We start from the raw sequence: 22413 nt of genomic DNA, 5'->3' as shown, positions 1-22413 counted from the left end.
GTTTTTCTGTTATTTGTTCTTCTCATAGGCACGATCAAAAGTACGTTGAAAGGTTAACTTGGCTTAAGTTTGAATTGCTCGAATTGTGATAAAGGATTTGCATAATTAAACGATCATCATTGCTCCACCTATTATGTTGTATATTACTCTAACATTTCTACAGAAGGTCAATAACTATAGATTTCAGCTGAGTTTTCAAATCAGGCTGTTATAACAGTTACAAATTATAGATAAAACTCAAACCCAATCATCTCAGGTTTTATCAATACAGATATTATTTCAAAATCTTGAAGAAACCAATAAAACAACGTTTTTCAGATAATTATTGGTGTGGAAAATTAAGTATGAAGGCTGTAAATTTTACGTTTATAGAACCAAATCATTGGTATTTTCTTCAGTTTAGAGATGTTACAGATATTTCACAAAAATATTATTTTGATATAAATAAAGGAAGATATGATATTTATTACTAAGTGGTCCATGAATTTGACGGTAAGGAAAAACATTTTGAAGGATATAAAGCTTGTTTGTTTGACGTTAAGCACAAAACTACACGAAGCCAAATATCTTATTCAGTGGAGATAAAATACCTCAAGTTGGGATCATTAACAACCTCAGTTTTATTCCTGTAGCTTTAGCTGTGTTCTCAAAAACCTTTGGCCTACTAAAATTATAGAAGGAATATTTCCCATATTTGTTACACAGAAGAACCATAGATAACTGCCAGAGACTCATACCAAACATCAGACTTTATTCATAAGGCACCATGTCAGCCAAGAAATTCCTGGAATGGCATCGATAGTAACGTGAGGAAAGTTACATCCTTGCTTTCTGGAAACAGATGTACAGAAAATATTTTGATATTGAACCTCAAATTTTAAGATATCTTATCACTGAATTTTTATACAGGTTTAAAACATATGTACATAACCAACCGATAACTAAATTTTTTATTCACATATATCGTTCTGATGACAACACATTCCGATAGTACTTTATCTAATTCAAGGACAAGATGTTTTTTCAACGTATGATAATTCCCTCTTAGGTACACCAGCATTGTTTCACGTGTACGGTTATATAAACGTGTAACTCTAGTCCTTCATTACAAATCGCTCTGATCCTCAACCGTGGATATGACACATAAGGTCAGTCGGTATACGGTGGCTTGATTTTATTGGGGAATCAAAATGGATTAATAATAGATATGCCGTGAGTGGTTTAAAAAAACAACTTCTTAATTAAAGGGTAGATTATTCTGTACGGAACAAAACAATGTCTATAACTTTAGAGAGTGTTACTATCATGGATGCCACCCAGTTGATGTATGTAGCATTTGTTAAAAAATATTGTACATTAATGCGTGATCCAGCCAAGATTATTACTGATGTTACCCTTATCAATGATGGAGTTATTTCTCCCCACTGGAAGCGCAAACATGAATATTTTCCTCAGAGTGACTAACATCTTTACAGCTGACTCGCTACTTCTCACACCATCTGAAATTGCGCAACACATTGGAAAGTTAGTTCTGTCTGTATTGTGTGGTGTAGTATCGTTCATAATCAGTTGGAACTAACGATCCACCTCTAGGATAGTTTCTCGTAGATTTTACAGATGAACTTGATGGAGATTACATCTCATCGTGGGTCGATGGTGGATTGGAAAACTACGCATATCAATGTATTAAATCGAGAAACTTAAACTTTTTTATCAGTGAAGTAAATGGTTCTGAATGTGTTTGACATTGACACGGTGCTAACGTTTTAATAATCCAATATAATTATAATCTTATATTAAAACATTTGTTTTGTATTTGGACAAATTACTTTCTTTAATTACAAAAATGGCATAATGTACACAAAATAAACATAGATTTAAGTTATGTTTTGGGACATATACTGTTTTAGTTAAATATCTTTAGGTCTTTTCAGTAATAATGTGACGGACACATCAGCTCCATCTTCATCAGTAATTTCGTCTTCAAGACAAGCTACACAGGCGTCAGCAGTAAAAGATGTCATGTAAGTCCCTCATGGGCACGGCAGGCAGTAAGTTTGGAATCCATTGTCATAGTGACCAGGAGGACGTAGATCTAAAAGCGTTAAAAGTACATAGCTAAGCATTTATTTACCCAGTGTTAATTTTTATTGTTCTAACAATGTCTTTAGTATCAAAAAACGTATTTGCTGAACTAAAATTCAATATTTATAAAAGTCTTTCATCTATTTGTGTTTAATATGAACAGTTTAAAGTAATTGAGTGACATATATACTTACAACACCCGTCAGCATCTCTTCGGTATCCTCGAGTACAGTTGAGGTTCTCAGCTGGAACATACACTGGGAAAAAAAAAAGAGAGTTAATATTTTTTAGCACGTTTTGTGTCACCGTTTGAATTTTAAGGTTTTTCACAATGAGCACGACGCACTAGTTACAATATTAATTATGACTCACTCTGTAAAATAACAACATAAATGTTACTTTAGTGAGAAAAATAAAACGTGTCAAAAGAGTTTCTTAACAGTAGACTTTTGTTTCTTTATGTTCTTCATAATTAAGTTAACTAATGAAACTAATCACACAAACTTGGAAATTTATTAAATTACACACGATCTTTTTATATATTACGTTATATCTATAGGTACATTTGATGCCTGTTGGTGTTTCCCTTGCAAAATTCTTATTTCTAACAGATAAACGTAAAACTGTTTTCACTGTTTATGTTTATATCAGTTATGAAAGTACAGGTTCTTTTGGGAATATTACGTTGGTAAAATGATCAGTATATGATTGTGTCTGACAAACAACAAAATATCAAATAATATCCATATAATGCAGAAGTTGCATGAAATGCATTCCGAGTAAATGTTTCATTTGAAGTTAATATAAAAGTTAATACTTCATTTTTTGTGAATTTATCAAGTTAAATAATATTGGGATATAACACCTTTCGCTATAAATTTTAAATATTGTTTATTCATAATACGTTATTAAAACACTTCGTAGATATGATTTGTGTCTTTACAGTTCATAAGATTTTTCTTCAGTATACAGAAGTTGAGTTCATTATATCAAAATAACTTTGGAGCCTCACCACTTCTCTATACAGGTTTTGCATAATCCATCTCGTCTCTGATCACACAGAAATCCATAGTTACTACATCAGTGACTTGAATGGTATGTCTGTGTACAAAAACATGCATATCTATTTAATTGCTCACCGGTTTATCTCGTTCCTATACTGAGATATTTTTTTTTTACGTACTGTAGCCTGGGACACTTAGGCGGTTTTTATCTTTTACATTTATGTTCGTATGGCTTGTTGCAGGTCTATTTCCAAATTGTTCTGATGAACCAAAATTATTTTTTCGATGCTCTCAAGTACAATAAATATCTTTGTTTCAAAAAATTTATATTCTCATTTGAATATCTTTTAATGATTCGAGCATATAAATATTTACATTGGAAAGGTCTGTTCCATACCTTTCCTAAAAACAAACAATTTTCGGTTGCATCACACCATTTACGAAATGTTAATCTGTGTCATAAAGTAGTTCTGATAAATTCTGTTCTACCGCTATTTTATATGAGATTGAGTCACATTATTTGTCAGGTTGCTTTTTCAAAACTGTTTTGGTATGGCTTACTAATCCCTATAAACTGTAAAGTATTATTGTTATGAACATCAGTGGCAGCCTGTCATTGATAGTGTATGTTTACAATACGAGTGCCAATAAGATTACGAGTTCGTCTTCATCACTACCCTGAAATAGCTCTTTTTAGGACATCTTTAGCATCAACTGATGGAATGTGATGCATCATCCAAGAGTATAATACAGCTGTCAATATCAACATCTTCAAATAATATGTCGACCCACTTAGCACCTTGAGTTGGGCAATATCACCCATTACTGGAGTAGTTGGACCAGTATATGGACAAACAAAGGGTCCTGGGGTTTATCTTTAGAATGTGTAACATTGATGGTAACATTTATAATAATAATATGTCGACATGTTTACCAATACTTATTCATACCATTCTTCAACATTAACACTTCCTCTCATGAAAATTAAGAGAAACTGATTTCATGTTATCTCTAAAGTAATAATTCATTGTAATAATCTATTTTATGCATTTATATTTCTGAGGAATCCACTTGAAGCTAATAAATTTTGATAATAAATGGGTAACTTAAACCTTTTTATTACAAAACTCATATATAATTCGACGTTTGGAGGTTATAAAGCGATTACGAATGAGATTTGAAATAACGGTGATGTAGAGAAACCTCAATCAACAACGCGATACTCACCTAGTCAATAACAACAAATACAATAAACAAAATACCTAAATTTTTCTAAAAATAAAGCAAATACAATACTGTCACTTATAAAATACACTATGGCAACTTCCACGTATTTTATGTCGGAGAAACAAGCCCAAAACTCAAAACAACTTTCATGTAACACAAAAAAATAGAATCTCACTTTTTAAATTGAACACTGAAACTCAAATAAATATACAACACGTAAGTTTTAAATTCCAAACAGAGAATCCAACATCATTAGACGATAAACCAAATAATTCCTTGTAATACAAGGGCAAACACACGTTAAACCAACATAAAGAAACACTTTTATATCTATATTAATAAACATCAATAAATCTTGTTCGATGTATTATAATTTGAAGATGATAATTTTAATATACAATATTTTTTAATTTATAAAATATTCTGAGAATACTAAGCGTAACGCAGCTAGTATTAGACGGTTGTTAAAAAATATCATATCAAGATAAGACAGTTCAATTATCATTAGAATTAAATTATATATAAGATAACGTATCGTTTTGTGAACGAAATCGATAAAAACACAGTTTAATTAACGTAGATGGGAATGTTTTAAAATTCGTATTTGGTGCAGTAACAACAGTTCGATCAGCAGAGATAATTGTTTACTTTGTAGGTGAACAAATGAATAATATGAATTATTTAACAAAACCAACTGAATACCATGATGAGAAAAGTATTCAGATCATTGGTAAGTATCGCAAATATATCAATACATATCAGAGAAAAACAAATTATATATATATAAAACAAGAGCTGAGATGTTAGTTTTCAATGACACAATTCAGGATAATTGACAGTAGTCAGCTTTTACAGTGGAAAACAGTGGATTGAAATTAGCTAAGTCAGTACAAGCACTGTTTAAGACCGCAAATAGAAAGTTCAGTTCTCGCTTTCTACTCTAAGTAAGCTATCAAATCTGTTAGACAAAAGTGAAAGATTACCTCACACTTAGAGTTTGAGGTCCCAATGCAAAGTTATCAGATTTTCATTTATTACACGTGGACTGATATTAATACAGCTACAATAAGAGATATCTTGAAAATGTTTAGACAAATTATTACATAGAACTGTACTTATTGTACTTATTAATATCAGTCCACGTGTAATACATGAAAATCTGAAAACTATATGTAAGGACCACAAACTGTAAGTATGAGATAATCTTCTTTCACTTTTGTCTAATAGATTTGACAACTTACTTAGAGTAGAAAACAAGAACTTAACTTTCTAATTAACTGTAGAGAATGAAAAGCTTTTCGAATGATCAAATACACATAGTTTTTTTATAACAAAACCACATCGGGCTATTTCCTGTGTCCACCGAGGGCAATCGAACTCCTAATTTGAGCGTTGTAAATCCATAGACTTACCGCTGTCCCATCGGGAGACTTTCATTAAAACAATAACTCCATGAACATAGTTATTTAATGTTAAGTGTTAACTGACTTTAAATGTTGTCAACCCAAAACTGGTTTCTTATCATTTCGATTATAAGACTACAATGATAAAGTTAAGAAACACTGGCTACCTAAAACTAGATAGAAATTCCTTTGGATATTGATAAAAAAATAAGCGTTCCCTCCGTTTGTTTCTCTATAGTTATGTACAAAGTTAGATAACAAGCTAGCTGTGCTCTGTACATACGGGGTTTTCAGTGTATAAATCCACTGTGGAGCGAACTCTGCACCTCTTCAAAACTTCTACTTTTCACAATGAAAACAAATTATTTCGTACAATAAATAAATTCATTAAACTAACATAAAAACAACATGGATCAAACCTATTTTGTTTTAATACAAATTTTGTATTCAAAAAGTTGTAATTTGCACATCAGTTTACTGAAAGAATGAGTGAAAAGTATATAATTTAATATCAGAATTTTAAAATTCTAATTCAGTGTGATTACGAGTGATAGGCACTATAATAACTATGTTAATAAACCTAGCAAGAATTTCGGGGAAGTACCAGTAAATTTAAAATATGGGGGAACTGATCTCGTGTGTTTCCTCCTTGTCAATTCATCTGGGAACCATATGCTATAACACAAAATGTGTGCATATGCTTTAATTCGGCCTGAGAAGACATGTTTCATAACAATTACCATTCTGGGCACTCTTCTGAGCTTCGGAATTACCGCACCTGTTTTCAGGCGATTATATCCCTGAAAAAGGATATTACTATTTTCCCTGTGAAGCCGTTAAGAGAGGGTCATTATTTAGGATGTCAAATGTTTTGAGAGGCCTAATGCTAAAAGTCAGATTTCTTTGTTTTAAATTTCGCGCAAGGCTATACTCGGGCTATCTGCGCTAGCCATCCCTAATTTAGCAGTGTACGACTAGAGGGAAGGCAGCTAGTCATCACCACCCACCGCCAACTCTTGGGCAACTCTTTTACCAACGAATAGTGGGATTGACCGTAACTTTGTAACCCCATTATGGCTAAAAGAACAAGAATGTTTGATGTGACTGGGATTCGAATCCGCGATCCCTTGATTAAGGGGGAGTTGGGGGAGGAGGTGACATCTAGAGATAAATGTAATTTTTATCACAAACATTTGAATTCATTTAATTCGTATGCTAAAAATTATTTTAATAATTGTCAAATGAGGCTTGTTTCAATAAATAAATGTATGTTTCACATGTTATTGAATATTCTTCTTATGAATGATATTTCCTGAAAAAAAGAACGGTAGAAACGAAATTTTAAGCAGATTGTTATTTATTTTTCTGGAGTTCATGGTCGTTAAAAGTATACAATATACTGTACTCCAGTAAATTAAAACTTTAACAAAACTTTAAAAGACACTTTTATGTCGTTGTCAACCATAACACAAGAATATTTTTATTTTGAAACGTTTTTGTATTTATTCAGATATAAGATGGCCATAACTTGCAAATACAACAACACTCTGCTGTATTTTACATTCTGTATTGTGAGAACGTATAATTCAGATCGCTAGATAAGATAAATGTATGTTATACAACAAAGAGGAAGGTCGGAGAACAAACGGTGATAATAAAAATAACAGAAGTGACAATAAGACCAACAAAAAAATAAGAGAAGATAAAACCTTAAAGGTAACTGATAACGAACATCTAAACAAAAACCAGTCAAACGTCTGTTTCAAAAAAAATTATGGATACCAAAGAATAAAATTATAGCAAAATAATTTGTCTAAATAATAGAAACAGGTAAATTGCCTGAACTTGGTATAAAGTTCATATCTTTACTCTCTGTAAGAGAAGTGTATAATATTAAACTACATAAATAACATTACTTGTTAATGATACTGACTAGAAGTTCTAAAGCTATTTGAGAGTTGAGCACTGGCAGCAATATAGTTTCTAAATCTAACTGAGATAAAGTTGTTCATAGTGTTCATGGTAAGTATCTGATAAAACTTACATTTACATACATCCCGTAAAGAGGGTCCAGGGTTTGTAAATCGTCTTTCTGGACAAGCCGAACATTTGCAGGATCCAAAATAACCACTGTGACGGTCCTTGGGACAGGAACACGTTCTTCTTGTTGTTTACTTCTGAACTCTCCAGGAGGGCATGAAACTTAAAGAAAGGAATAATTTATAACTTATATATTTAACCAAATCCTACACATCAAAAAGTTGATAAAACAAGAAAATTATAGATAAATATGTTATAGTATTTATAAGTTTTCTGTAAGAGCTGCTTTGTTAATATATTTCCCAAAAGAATCATCAGAAATATGGAATGAATAGAAAACAAATAGTAGAGAGCAACTTGAAATAATGTGCATATATGTATGAAAAATATATTTTTATGTATTCTAAATTGATTTTTTATTGTTAACTTATAAATATTACATAAAACACACAAATCTTCGGATATTAAAGGATACTCTTGGGTTTCCACAATAAGGCACTCTTTGATAAGTTCCTTAACAATAAAAGCATATTCCAAGATTTTTCATGCAAAGGTTTATCTATGTTTCAAATTCATTGTGTTTTAAACTATGAAACATTTGATATGGTTTAAGATTTACTAATTAATAAAATAATTTCCATAATTTAGTTTGTTTGTTTGGAATTAAGCACAAAGCTACACATTCGGTAGAGAAAATGAATATTATTTTCAAAATCTATGAAACTGAATTATAGGAAATCATGCCACTCAACTTGCTACTGTTCTTGTCCTAGAATGATGCCAGTCTTCATAGCCACCATATTTCAACATGTATATTGGGATATCTGGTTTTTGAGCTCTTAATATATATATAGTTATTACTGTTGCGGCCTGTGCTGTCTTCACTGATCAGCAACTTCCATGAACGGATGCTGTGTAAAAATTAAGAAAAACATTAGTTTAACAAAAGTGCTTATTCTACATCACATACAGTTTGGTTAATTAGTCTTTTTATACAGTACTGTGTGAAAGTGTTAGGACAAAAGAATATTTTGTCATTCTTTCTATTTTATGGGACTAATTCTTCTATGTTATTACTGATTGTAGTGATGGTGGTGATTCACTGATCACTTTTAACAATTAAATGAGCCAGGATAGTGTTACTTATTATTTTTAGAATTCCCTACACTTGTACCTTGAACATGTCATAAGGGTTCTGTTTGAATGAATATAGTGATAAAATTCAGGGCCTGAAATAAATGTCATGGTACTGTATGCAATGTATTAACTGTGTACAAAGAAGCTAGCATTTTGTACCAGTATATACTAGAAGGAATAAATTAAATAGCAAACCACAAATAAATCTTGATAAAAACAGTAATAACACATATACAATGTTATCTTGTCATTCCACAGACCAAAATGTCCAAGAATTGTCAGTAGAGCAGATAGTTTGCATAAGAGCTTTATGTGATACTAGTTGATCTCTCCATCAAATTTATCTCTATGAGATGGTGCCATAGTAAGCTGAAGTTTTCACAACATAAGATGAACAGCCAGTAATAACAATGAATTCCTACATTTAATGAAACTGCTTTTTTGGTGTGTGTTATGAGGATAATAGGTTCAACTCAAACAAACATAGCCTCGTAAAATAACAGTAATTTATACCACACCTCTAAGAGTTCAGATGCAGTGTATCGTTTATTGATGTCCACTTCTAGACACCTGTCCAGGAAGTCTTGAAACACTGGAGACAGGTTGTCTTTATTTTCAATGTTCGGTCTTCCATTTTTTGATATTAAATCAAATACCTGGAAAAGAGTGTGACTTGATGACTAAATCAATAACCTAACTTAACAGTATGTACAAATTTTTGGATAATCCTTCCTAATAATGTCTAAATATCACTAAAGGTATACCTTTATAGTAGTTAAATACTGTGGGTGAATTATCTAGTGTTTTAGTGTTTATTTTAGGGGTAACAAAATGGTAGTCATACTACTGCAGAAAATATAGTTTAAGAAGTTGAAAGATAATAATATAACATGTACATTCCACAACATTCAATAATTAACTGTTTGTTACTGTATACAGTCTTGTCAAATGTTCATTGTTGCTGTCATCACTATCTTCAATACATCTTCATGTTTGAATAATATGAACAGTGTTATTTTTGTTTTGTTTTTCTTATAGCTATTCTCCGTAGTTGGTGAAAGACATTCTTGACAAAGCATACAATTGGGTTTTAAAGTACAAATATGTAGCTTTTAAGAATTTGGGTACTGGTTGTAAATGTACCAATATTTACCATGTCACCACTTTCTTGATGATAAGGAGGTAGACCATTGACCATTTCAATGGCTGTTATGCCAAGGGACCAAATGTCAACCTCAGGTCCATACTCTATCTGTTTTACTAATTCTGGAGCCATCCAGTGACGAGTTCCAACCAATGATGTTCGCTTCTTTTGTTCTGGGGGAGAGCTGAGCACTTGTTCCAAAATCAGCTATGTGATGGAAAGAAACAAACATTAAGTTACCATTTGAGAGAAAAAGAAAACATAAATAACTGGTAGTCAGCCTTAAAAAACTAGCTTAACTCTAATTTAGGTTTCTTCTGCTCTTATTGTAAATTTTGACTGTAAAATAGAAATATTTAATCATCCAAATGCACAAATAAAACTTGTCAGCATGCGAAAAGTAGATATAAATCCCCTTAAATAATGTCAAATCCAACTAAATATACAATTTAGTTAATTTTATAATTACCAAATACCTAAATCCAACACTTAAAAATACAGTCTGAAAATGAAATGATTTCCATTTTTTGCAATCGATTTGCCACAGATTTCCTTTTCTTTATTCATATGGATCATATATTTATAAACGTTTAGGTATCAAATCAGAAAATAATTTATGATAATTTCTTGCAACAATGTGGGCTAGTAGTTCATTTGACATAGATTGTATTGTTGCTAGTAAGTACACATAAAATCTTCCTTTTATGTCAAGTTACAATCCTATTGATTAACAGCACAATAAGTAGCTGTGTTACACAGTTGGATTTATTTCATTATATGTTGTAAGTTTACAGAAAAAATCGAATTAAGATTTAAAAGTATTCAGTGCTTTATACAGCTAGAAAAGTCAAGTTTTAGTTGGGAGTTATTTCTTAATAATATTTTTCAAATTTGATATTGAAGCAGAAACGAAAAAAATAAAGAACCAGAGTGTAAATTCAAACTATGAAATATAACAGCAACTATTTAAAATAATAAAATAAAAACATGGATATATTCTCTTAGAAATCATTCAGAAGATGTATCAAGTTATAAAATGTACATATTTTGTACTGAACGTGAGAATTGGAAACATTTGTACTTACAGGTATGCAATTTATGTTGATTAATAAGTTACTTTTATATAATCAAGCAACCCACTGATATCACGTGATGTTTCAGCATTATAATATATATACATTGTCAAGTAATCTATGTTAACGTGAAACTGTTACAAACAAGCTAAAATACTTAAAAATGCTTGTGTTCACTAAGGCATTATATGTTTAAACACTTACCTAGTTTTATGGTCCAGTCCTTTCCCAGTAAAATGTTGTGGCTTTTGATATCTCTGTGGACTATATTGTGTTGATGAAGGAACTGTATTGCCTGGAGTATCTAAATGAAATATGAATTTATTTCAAAGTTAAATATTTTAAGAGAGAAGTGTAATTTTAATTCAGTATGCTTATTGTATTCAATATTTTATATATGTATGTATATACTGTGATAGCTGGAGACAACAACACAAAAATATCAAAGTTTCTGCACATTAATAACTTCCAGAAGTACTTTCATCATGTTATTAGGTTGATATATTAGTTGTTTTAACATCTGTTGCCAACAGGTAAAGATTCTTACTAACACTAACATCCAACATCAAGCTGGCCATGAGTGAAGTGTTGGCTCTGTAGGTTGACACCCAAACCTTGAGTGACTACCCTCGGTAATTTTAAAATTAAATCATTTCTGAATTAAGGTATTTGCTGTTATGTCACCAATGTTTTTAATGAAAAATGAAGTTTTTAATATTTTCCATTTTTGTTATTTATATATTTTATTTTATATTTACAGTACAATATTAAGCGATACTTTTGTTGCTAAGCAACATGACAAAAGTAAGTACGATTACCAAAACACATTGGCTTCTCTATATATTAGATGTTTAACAAACGAATGTACCCAGCAACTGTCATGTTTTAAGGTTGATATGTTCCGTGTGACGGAGGTGAACTGGCTATTGTGCCAAGGCACATGGGCTTCCTTGTATGAAATTTATAGGTTACATATGACTCTGATTACTGGTGGGATGGTATGAGCCCCATCTCATAATGAGATGGCATGCCCTCCCCCCCCCCCCACACACACAAAGGGTCTCAGACCACCTCTGCTACATGAGTATGTGATTGTAGATATTCTGAGCCTATTTCACTATAAAACTACAACCTATATAGTTTTCTTGCTCAGCAACATGACATAAAACTCATTATTGGAAAACATCTTTACCAAAATATATTGACCATTTTATACACGTGAAGTTGTTATACAAGGTACCACTTCTTTTCTACATGGTTTTTTGCTACCTTTCCTTTCCACATTAAGAAGATGCATACACAGGTGTATAAGTACTAACACAGAGATGCACACCATCAAGATCCACTTAGTAAGGGTGCAAAATTTCACATTTCAAGGTTCTTTCCTTTTGGAGCTATGGTGCCCACACATACACAAAGATACACACCATTTTATTATTATAGATAAACAATGTTTAGCATAATATTGCTTGCACGACATACATAGTAGATTTTTCATGTTTCCATGTAATCTTGAAAGACTAGACTGTTGCCTGCAGTAGTTTTTAAATGTGTACTCTTGATAACTTTAATTAGTTTTGTGATTTTGGACAAAATCAATTCTATAATTGTAAATTTGTAACCCATTTTCATACCGAACCACTTTGTAAGTTTACACAGTATCTATTTTTTTTTAACTATCACTTCTTTCTTAATGTTACTCTATTTTGAAATTAACAGCTGGTGTGATAGAAGATTAAAAAGGTGCTATGCATTTAATACCACAGATATAAGTTTCTTGTGATATTTAGTGCAGTTGAAATTTCCCAATAGTAAATTAATAATAATTTTGTACACTTGTTGAAGATGTGCTCTATATAATACACTGGAAATGAAACTTTCTGTAACTCTAGAAAGAACTATAGAGAGTTTACACTAGATGGAGCTTCATAATTACTCTCTGAAATGTTATTTAAAATTTGTCATCTCTCAAGTATCCAGAGTTTTGGCAAGGAAGTACGATGACTGTTGAACAAACGTTAAAATAAATTACAATCATCAGATCTATAAAACCTCTTAATAGTTACTAACAACAATCAATATAACTTACTTCTTTACATACTGCTGCTGTTTCATTTTCATGAAGACGGGTTTTGGAAAGAACACTAGCCATACTGCCAACTCCTAAATATTCCATTATTATCTAAATAAATAAAGTTTAAAATTTCACTTACATTTGTTAATAAAATTATACCTAACAATGAGACAAAATAATATATTTTTCCTATTTTAAGATTCTGTCAGTAATCATACATCTAATAAAAACAGAAAAGTTCTTCAAACAATCGTTCATGAAGTAGGAACTGAAGTAACATCAGTTGTTTAACATTTTTTAAGTGTGAGATTTTTATTGTCTAGAAAGATTTGTGGTTCAAAAAAAAATATAAACTCAATTTCAAGTGTTAAGGAAGCGTGAATTAACAAAGACCACTTTTCTACATTTTTGTTACTTCTTCAATTCTAACTTTTATTTTTCTACCTCAAAAGATGTTTTACATTTTATGAAATATGCTCTTTCATATATTGGTAACTAAAGCTGTAATCTGATTCCCAATGTTTATAAAATATTAAATTGGATTGTATTTTGTGTGAGAAACTGAAAATTTAATATTTATTGTATTACACACCAAACAATGTTTACAGTTTTGTAAATAATGCTGCATTTGAGGGTATTGTATAATATGCTAATTTAACAAGTTAACCTTTCCTGAATAAAATAATTTCAATAACCACGTGTAAAACTTTGTATGTGAAACATACAAGGAAGATGAATAAATCAAAGTACAAACTAAAGAATGCTGGTAAGAGATAACACACTGATAGAAGCTCAGAATGGAAATAGAAAGTTATTGTGTCAGAAGCAAATGTGGCTGCAACCTCCCACACTAAAACTATCAAGTATTATTTATAACTATAATTTAAACAAAGCAGACCTCTGAGAGTGATATGTAAAAATATTCTTAAACTTGTAGGGTTGCTTGAATTTGACCAATTAATTAAATAAAAAACAGTACGTTAGCCTACACTCTATAACAGGTAAGATTAAAAACAAAAGAGAATTAATTTGTACGTAACACTAACAACACTTACCCATAGTTCATCACCATCAAGAAAGCTATCCAAATAGTTGACTATGTTTGGATGTTTATATTTCTTCATTATTAAAAGTTCGGTGATGATAAAGTCTTTTCTAAGTTGCTTCGTTACATTGATCTTTTTAACAGCAACTTCCAACCCAGTCTCAGTTGCTACAGCAGTATAGACAGTTCCTGATCCACTAAAACAATAAGAGAAAGTACACTACATTACAAAATTTTTACTTTTTCTTGTTCCTGGGTAGAAAGTTTTATATCCCAATTGCTTATGCCTAATGTAAATGAAAAAGACCTATTTTTCTCTTCAAACTTTACTTTTGTGACCTGGGTAATGAAATATTCAAATTTACCCATTTTCCAGAACATTCCATGTAGATTCAGTGCTAAGAAGCTAATAAAGAATTTTCTCGAACTTTCTAGAATGTGGTATGTCTTCCAAGAATTTACAAAAAACCTTTTGGAATTTTCTAGAACTTTCCATGGAAATATACATACAGTTGCTCACCACTAACCACTTCAGTTTAGTTCTAGCTGCCTAAGCGAACACATAGACCTATCTGATTTTATCTAAGCTAGCATCAAGAAGCTGCAAGCACTCTCCAGACGCATTCTGCTATGCATGTGGCCAGTTTATCAAGAGTATCCAGTGTGAGAGAAAAAAAGGATCCGTCAAAATCATCCAAAGATCATTTCTGGAGACAAGAGTCAGATTCAAAATGTTGATGTGAGAGACAGTACCACGTCTGAACCAGGTATACTCTCCAACCATCCAAGAAAGGTGTGATAGATACGAGTAGTAAATCAAAGGAGATAATCCAAGTGGGTGTAGAGTGGCTAGAGTGTGACAAACAGCACCAAGCAAGCGAATTATATCCGAAACCTATACTTCTGGGAGCCGACATACATACTGTGGGAGGATAATGATCATACTTTCTTCAAGTTTAAGTGACATAGAGGATCTCAAACCACCCCGACTTCAGAACAGAGCACATTTTAAGAATGCAAAATGATATATCAATCTGGGAACCCAATATCCAGTCTTCATAAAATGTCTACCACAGAGAAATTAACTCTCTCTCAAGAGTCAAACTGACCAGAACCAACCCAGGTGCAGCAACATCCTCGGAATAAGATACATCAATGACAGCAGAACATAAGGAACTGTAACATTCCTCAGCACCTCTACTATGACCCACGACACAGATGGAGTATTTATTGAGCGTGAAAGATCGGCATCTGTAATACACGTATGAGGACTTATGTTGGTTGGTTTTACTCTAAATTCAAAACTCAACCATTGGCAACTGACATCGAGGTCTGGGTAGGATGAGAGATCCAAATTTATGGGTTCAACTGAAATTTGACGTCTTACTTCCTTGGTTTTTGTATGCTTTAATGTAGAGATTATTATGCCTTCTACACCAGCAGAACACCACCACCCTACTCTGCAGTGAATGATATTTCTATGTAGAATTTTAAGGCATTAAATCATTAAAAAGTATGCCCCTAGAATCCACCACCCCACCAGCTTGGAAATGGAAGGTAGTAAGGACTACCAATCTCCACTAGAAGAAAAGGGAGGCGCATAAAACACAGTGGAGAGTCTAAAGGAATAATAATACCTAAAACAGTGCAATGGATGACCACAAAAACCCAAATTTTAAAAGCAGACCATGATGACTTACTCAATACAAGACATGGTAGGGATCGACAGCTATCCTATTGTTCTTTAGCCATGTAGGCCATAAGTGGTATGGTCAGAGACGAGCGTATTTGTAAAGAAATTCCATCGTGAGGAAAACCTTCAAGTGATCTTTCCAACAGTATGGTGGCCCAGCATGGCCAGGTGGTTGAGGCACTCGACTCGTAATCCGAGGGTCGCAAGTTCGAATCCTCGTCACACCAAAAATGTTCACTCTGTCAGCTGTGGGGGCATTATAATGTGACAATTAATCCCACTATTCATTGGTAAAAGAGTAGCCCAAGAGTTGGCGGTGGGTGGTGATGACTAACTGCCTTCCCTCTATCTAGTCTTACACTGCTAAATTAGGAACGGCTCGCGCAGATAGCCCCGTATAGCTTTGCGCGAAATTCAAAACAACCAAACCAATCCAGCAGTATGCACTGCATCGCCATGGAACATAATAAGCAAGTCAATATGGCTGAACAGTGTGAATTTCAAACGTTAAAGAAACTCTCGTCGGGTACAATTCACTATAAAATGAGACCTAAACAATAAGAATTAGCATGAAAAAGGAAATAAGGTTCCTGAAAAAATTAAATAAGAATTAAAAAATAACAAGTCAAAGTCACATGGAAATTTGAAGAATGACTGCATGTGGAATACGATAGTCCAAAGAGGAAGAAATTTGATATCATGCAAATAGTGGGAGATTAATGTATTAGTAATCGTCTAAATGCCCGACTGAAGAAGTTCCTCTTGGGAATAACAAAGATGAGACGACAGAGAAAAAGTAAGGTGTCAAATTTGATAAAAAGAGATCTGGAACAAACTATGAGAGGACAACGAAAGAAACGAATAAGCAAGCAAACTATATCCAAAACCCTATATCAGTTGCAAAAGAAGGCAGATAGACGGTAAAATGTAGAAAAAGAAATATCACAAACAGAGTATGGTTGCAAAGGGATAGAGAGGCAGGAAGGAAAATCACAGATGGAAACCATGTGGCAATGTAACATTGAAGAGCACGCACAGGAAAAAAAGTCTTTCTGATTTACACATAGGATAAGAGTAAAAAACGGAAGGAAGGTGAATCAGAGAAAAGTAGAATATACTCTCCCTAGTCTTTTAGGTTTTGGAAAATAATGAGCAATTCAACTAAAAAAGAAGATATGTAAGATGACAAAGAATAAATGAAATATCATTGGCAAATAAATCAGACTACCAACGTCAAGATTAAGGGTATAATGAAAGAAATATTAAGAAAAGTTGGAACAAAGAACACGTAGAAAGTGGTTTGAATGGGGCTGATTGAGGCATTGGAGAACCACATTAAAATATCAGTTAAGAAAACCACAGAGGACGACAAATCTGAAATAAACTTATCAATATGGAGTGAGAGGTAAATACCCTATGATACTGAAAGAAAATGAAAAATGTGGGACAAACCCAACCGATAACAGAAAACCAAAGGCCATAGAGTATTCCAAATAAAAAATCCAAGTAATAATCTTAGAAATACAATGAACAATGGTCCAATCGGCTGAAAACTCCTGGCCCGGAGACCAATGTCACAAAACATTCCATTTAGTTAACTAACATTCCATGGAGGAGGGGCAAATGTAACATTCCAGAAATAAAACTGCATATTCTAACATGCTTAAAAATTCTCACAAAGGACCAGGTAAAAACGAAGGATGAAGATGAAGGACAAGAAGAGCAAGATGAGGCACTGATGATTGAGTTACAAATGAAGGAAGATAGACGGAGAAAGAGGAAGCTGGATAAGTCAAGGAAATCACGGCTGAAATGATGGGCAATGAGCCTGAGATTGAGTGGTATGGATGAAAAATTATCCAATGAAAAACTTGCATGTGATGATAAATATATAGGTATTTGTTGGTCCAGTCATAACTGAAGCACAAATAGTCATGGCGAGAGGATAAGAGACTGGAGGTGAAAATAGAAGTAGTTGGTGGTTGAGGGATGTGGTAAGGACATCAGTATAAGGAGTATCTCACTGCAGTTGAAGCCACCAGAAAACAAGAGGACCAAGAGACCACTTCATTGGATAGTTTTGTCTGGACAAGAAAGATGATCTGCGGCTAGATTGAAACTCCGAGAACGTGACTCACAGTGATATGGATATCTTGCGTGTTGGCCAAGAAACTAAAGTCCAACAAAATAAAACATATTGAGAAAGGGTGACACTTTGATGATTCGGATACGCAACCACTGCAAAACTGTTGATTGACTTATGACAAACGATGTCTGATCAGATGGAGTAAATTATCCTAAATCCAGAAGCTCCAAAGTGTTGATATGATAAGACTTCTCAGCTACAAACCAACACCTCGAAGCCTCCCTGTTGATCGACCATTTCCTTCTATTCATGAATGTAACAAGTAAATTCGAATGAAGACGATAAACTGGAATATACTTGCCTATGTGTAGATTTTGTCCATTTACAAAAACAGTTCGTTGTTTATCGTAGAATGAAGAGCAATAGATGACTGCAAAGGTTCCTGTGCAAGATTACTAATTGTGAAGAGCTCAAATATCAACTCAATAACAAGGGATTAGAGCAGTCGGGGCAGGCCACAACTGCAAAATAGATGGAGAGACCAGTAAGAATGCAGTGAAATGAAGCGTCCATTGAATGAAGTTGGTGAGTAGAACATTAGGCCTTACTAAGATGGGCATTGAAAAACACCCAAATGGGGCAGATATTAGGAATGTTGAAGGAAGACGTCTCTGGTATGATTAATCAGCCCACTCGACTTATCATCTGGAGAACGTTAAGAATATCAAAGGCAAACTCCTGTTGAAAATGAGCTATCAGTAACCAGTCATCCATATAATAATGAAAACGTATCCTGAGAACAGAGGAATGTCGAGAGAATCCTAAACCTATTCAATAAAAAACACAAGTGGCCAAATCAAGGATTAGTATGCAAAGCTGATAACTCACCCCAAAGATATGGTCACAACTGCGGAGCTATAAGGGAAAGATTTTAAATGCTACTGAACGTATAACAAAAATTAAACAAAAAGGAACATATTTTCTTATAAAAACAGAAAACTGACTGATGAAGTGATATAATTAATGTAAAATAATACATTCTAATTAATTAGTTCTACGTTCCAAAAATGAAGTTTTTATCTATAATATTTTAGTACTGAGTACAAATTAAGCCACTATACCATTCTTTTGAACACAAGACTTTCAAACTCACCCTTGGCCAATTTGTTTCATCTTTGTATATTTCTCATTGGGATCTCCCTCAGAAACAATACTTCTCAACACTGTCATAATTTCCTCGTCTGTCATTCTTTTTTCATTTACCTTGGTTGACATCTTATTGCTGTCTTTATTTGGCTCTTTCAAAGAAACAGCAGTTCTAAACTTGTCCATGTTTTCTTTATCTGTCACTTCCTTGTCATTGCTGTCTTTATTTAGTTCCTTCAAAGAAACAGCAGTTCTAAACTTGTCCATGTTTTCTTTATCTGTCACTTCCTTGTCATTACATTTGGTGGACACAGTCTTCTTAATTATGATGACATCTTTCCCAAGTGGTGAGTAGTTCTTGACTTCCTCTTTTTCAACAGATATTACGTACTGGTAAAGATACGTAGTTATTAATTTTGCAACTCTGACGTAATCAAATGCGTATTTAGGTAGAGGTTAGAGAAGGCTCAGCCCCAAAGCCCATGATCTTAATGGGAGCCCACTGATAATTTTATTAGATGTAAAATTACATGGGTGTAGGTAGGGACTTACGGGCCACCCTGTAGTTTTGTACTTAAGCACAAACAAATTGATTTGGAGTTGTAAAGTTGTTTACTACTCGTAATAATGTCTTTTATACACCAATACGCATAACAGAAAGTAAATAATATAAAGTATTATAAAACAACTACTAAAATATCACACGAACATGCTTTTGTCAACAAAGATTAATTATTATCTCTCGACTTTTTTATAGAATGTTATTAATTACACCATTAAAGTTACCTACAAAGTTGAATATCGTATTCAGACAAAGAATCAACCTCTCGTGTTTTTATTCTAGCACCTCTTGTTTTATTACGTTGGTGCAATATAAATCATTTAATGACAATAAAAAATAAGAAAGCCCAGACAAGTAATATTGACATTTAGTTAGTGTTTAATCATCAATAAATAATGCAATAGATAATCGTCTGATTTCGTACAAATGAAAGATTTTGCTATTGTTTTGTTTAATTGCCTAAGGGATTCTCAGTAAACATAATACATTAGTGTTTGAGTTAAAATCTCACCTTTAATACCCGAAGGATTAGATGGCATAAGCCAAGACCTACGAATGCAATAAACACCGCAAAGTAGATTATAAGGTTCCTTAGGTTGTGTAAATATGAACCTTCCACTGAGCAACCTTGGTTACATCTCCTAAAATCAGGATAACTGATAATAGAAAGTAAATTTAGAATGTTAAGTAGTTCTACTGTAATTTATGTAACATTAGTCTTAAATACATATCGATAATATAGATACAAATCTTTGCAAAAATCCGTACGACCAACAACTGCAATTACATTTCTGTAAATATACGGTAACTATGAAAATTAACACAAAAGACTTGCTTCATTAATTATTCATTCCACAACATGTTTAAAGAGACAACTTATTGATGACGCATTCAGTCCAATAAAAGACACAATATCATCTTTGTTTTAGACCGATATGTTTCGCAAATTCTGTTAACACGAAATAATCAAGTAAATTTTTTACTTATAAAACGATAAAATCTGGTGTCATCGAATCTCATGACTTACCCATAACCAGGATATTTGGTGTTCATGATTGAGATAAGAAAGCTTTTCAATTTCCACCCATGGTTATTTCTTTCGTGGGTTATTTTCTGTATGTATGTTAAGAACAGAACTTGGAAGACAAGTGAAGCAATAATTAGTGATATAATGACGAAGAGTGAAAATCGCAAAAGCTTGATGGCTTTCGACAAATTTGATCTTATTAGTCTTAAATACATCGTAGTTAACATTATTGACATACCACATACGAAAAGTAGGAATACTTTTTCGAGTGGTAGCAATTTTCCACCCACGGAGAGTAAATCAAAATTATACGACTAACGTAAATATCATAAGCAAGCAAATCCATTTTATCAGAACGTTTTTTTGAATCTCTTTGACCGTTTTACGCAGTTCGAACTGGTTTCATAGCAACGAGACGAGTCAATTGTTGTTATGAGGGGTGGATATTGCTGCAATTTTCTATTTTAATGGCAAGAACAACCATATGTGCTACTATACCAAACTTATTTAGTTGAAGACAGCAAAGAAAGTTTTAAAACTTGAATAAAAAAAACTCGTGTAAAAATATTCATTAAATAAATGTTCTAAAGAAAATAGTGACTAACATCTTATTTCGTATGAGCTTTTTCTGAAAGGTTGTATTTAATATTTTCAACAAAATATAATTTCAAATTAAGCAAGCATCGAAAGCAATGCCTTTTACATACGTGTAAAAAAATAATTCTAGTACGGTAATTTGGGAGGGATATTTGGAAATTAGTTGATGTATTATAAACGTAGGAAAAGCTTTATTACTCCATGACGATTGGTAGTTCCTAGAAACTGTCCTATACTTTTTGTTAATACAACAATATCAGATTTAATCAGAGTATGATTAAAAGTAACAAAGCTTTATAACATTATAAGTTATACACTGCTATTTCAATTTCTAGTACATAACCCTCCAGTATGTCAATGGCCTCATATTGTTAATCACCGTCTTTCAATCCTTGTGGTCGGCAGAACACATATAGCTCACTGTGTGCTTTTATGCCTAATTTTAAATAAAGAGTTATAGTATGTATTTTTGTTGTTATGGTAAGTCATAGCGATTTTGACTAGCAGGCGTCAATATCGCACGAGATATTTGGATGGAATATTTACGCTAAAATGTATGTTGTTATTGATTTGTTTAATGTTGGGTTAAAGTCGTTAACGTTTAAAGTTTAAAGTGTTTTCACGCATCTTACCGAGAGGCTTAAAGGGAAAAATACGATATGAAGATAGCGTTGATTTGCTATCAGCGGCTTTGTAATTTGTGTTTGATATAAGTACTTTTATATTTTTTATACTGATACTAATGTGAGTATAAATATAATAACTAACATTTATTAATTTATTCTGAAGTGTACAAATGTAATACATTTGCAATTTATTCTTCATTTCTTTACATTTACACAGTCCTTGCTAACTGGCAATAATGCGTAGATAGCCCTCTATCTCTCTCTAGTTGTTTGGGTATATAAATTTGTATACCCAGGAAGGTCAGGTACACAAGACCTCTTCCTCCTTCCTTTACATTGTTTTAGTGGACTTATTAATATATTTAAAGTAAATACAGAGGGACAGAGTGATAATCATAACTCAGGCCCTTTACAGGGCAATGTCCACGTATGTTGTTTTTTCAG

The 22413-nt window shown here is 32.6% G+C and overlaps 1 protein-coding gene across 1 annotated transcript; it reads right to left on the bottom strand.

Moving 5' to 3' along the window:
- Nucleotides 1-1804: 1804 nt before the first annotated feature.
- Nucleotides 1805-21022, bottom strand: LOC143249036 (uncharacterized). The gene is made up of 11 exons (XM_076498226.1): nt 20747-21022; nt 20231-20375; nt 19165-19547; nt 14243-14429; nt 13203-13295; nt 11318-11417; nt 10050-10247; nt 9415-9552; nt 7764-8670; nt 2280-2342; nt 1805-2095 (listed from the first exon to the last, which is right to left on the bottom strand). The coding sequence occupies exons 1-7, from the start codon at nt 20980-20982 to the stop codon at nt 10132-10134; spliced, it is 1260 nt and encodes a 419-aa protein (XP_076354341.1). The 5' UTR covers nt 20983-21022; the 3' UTR covers nt 1805-2095; nt 2280-2342; nt 7764-8670; nt 9415-9552; nt 10050-10131.
- Nucleotides 21023-22413: the final 1391 nt, after the last annotated feature.

The sequence above is a fragment of the Tachypleus tridentatus genome, chromosome 4 (genome assembly GCF_004210375.1).
Source record: "Tachypleus tridentatus isolate NWPU-2018 chromosome 4, ASM421037v1, whole genome shotgun sequence".
Taxonomy (NCBI): domain Eukaryota; kingdom Metazoa; phylum Arthropoda; class Merostomata; order Xiphosura; family Limulidae; genus Tachypleus; species Tachypleus tridentatus.
Note: the sequence above shows the minus strand (reverse complement) of the source record. Positions and strands in the feature narration are given on the sequence as shown.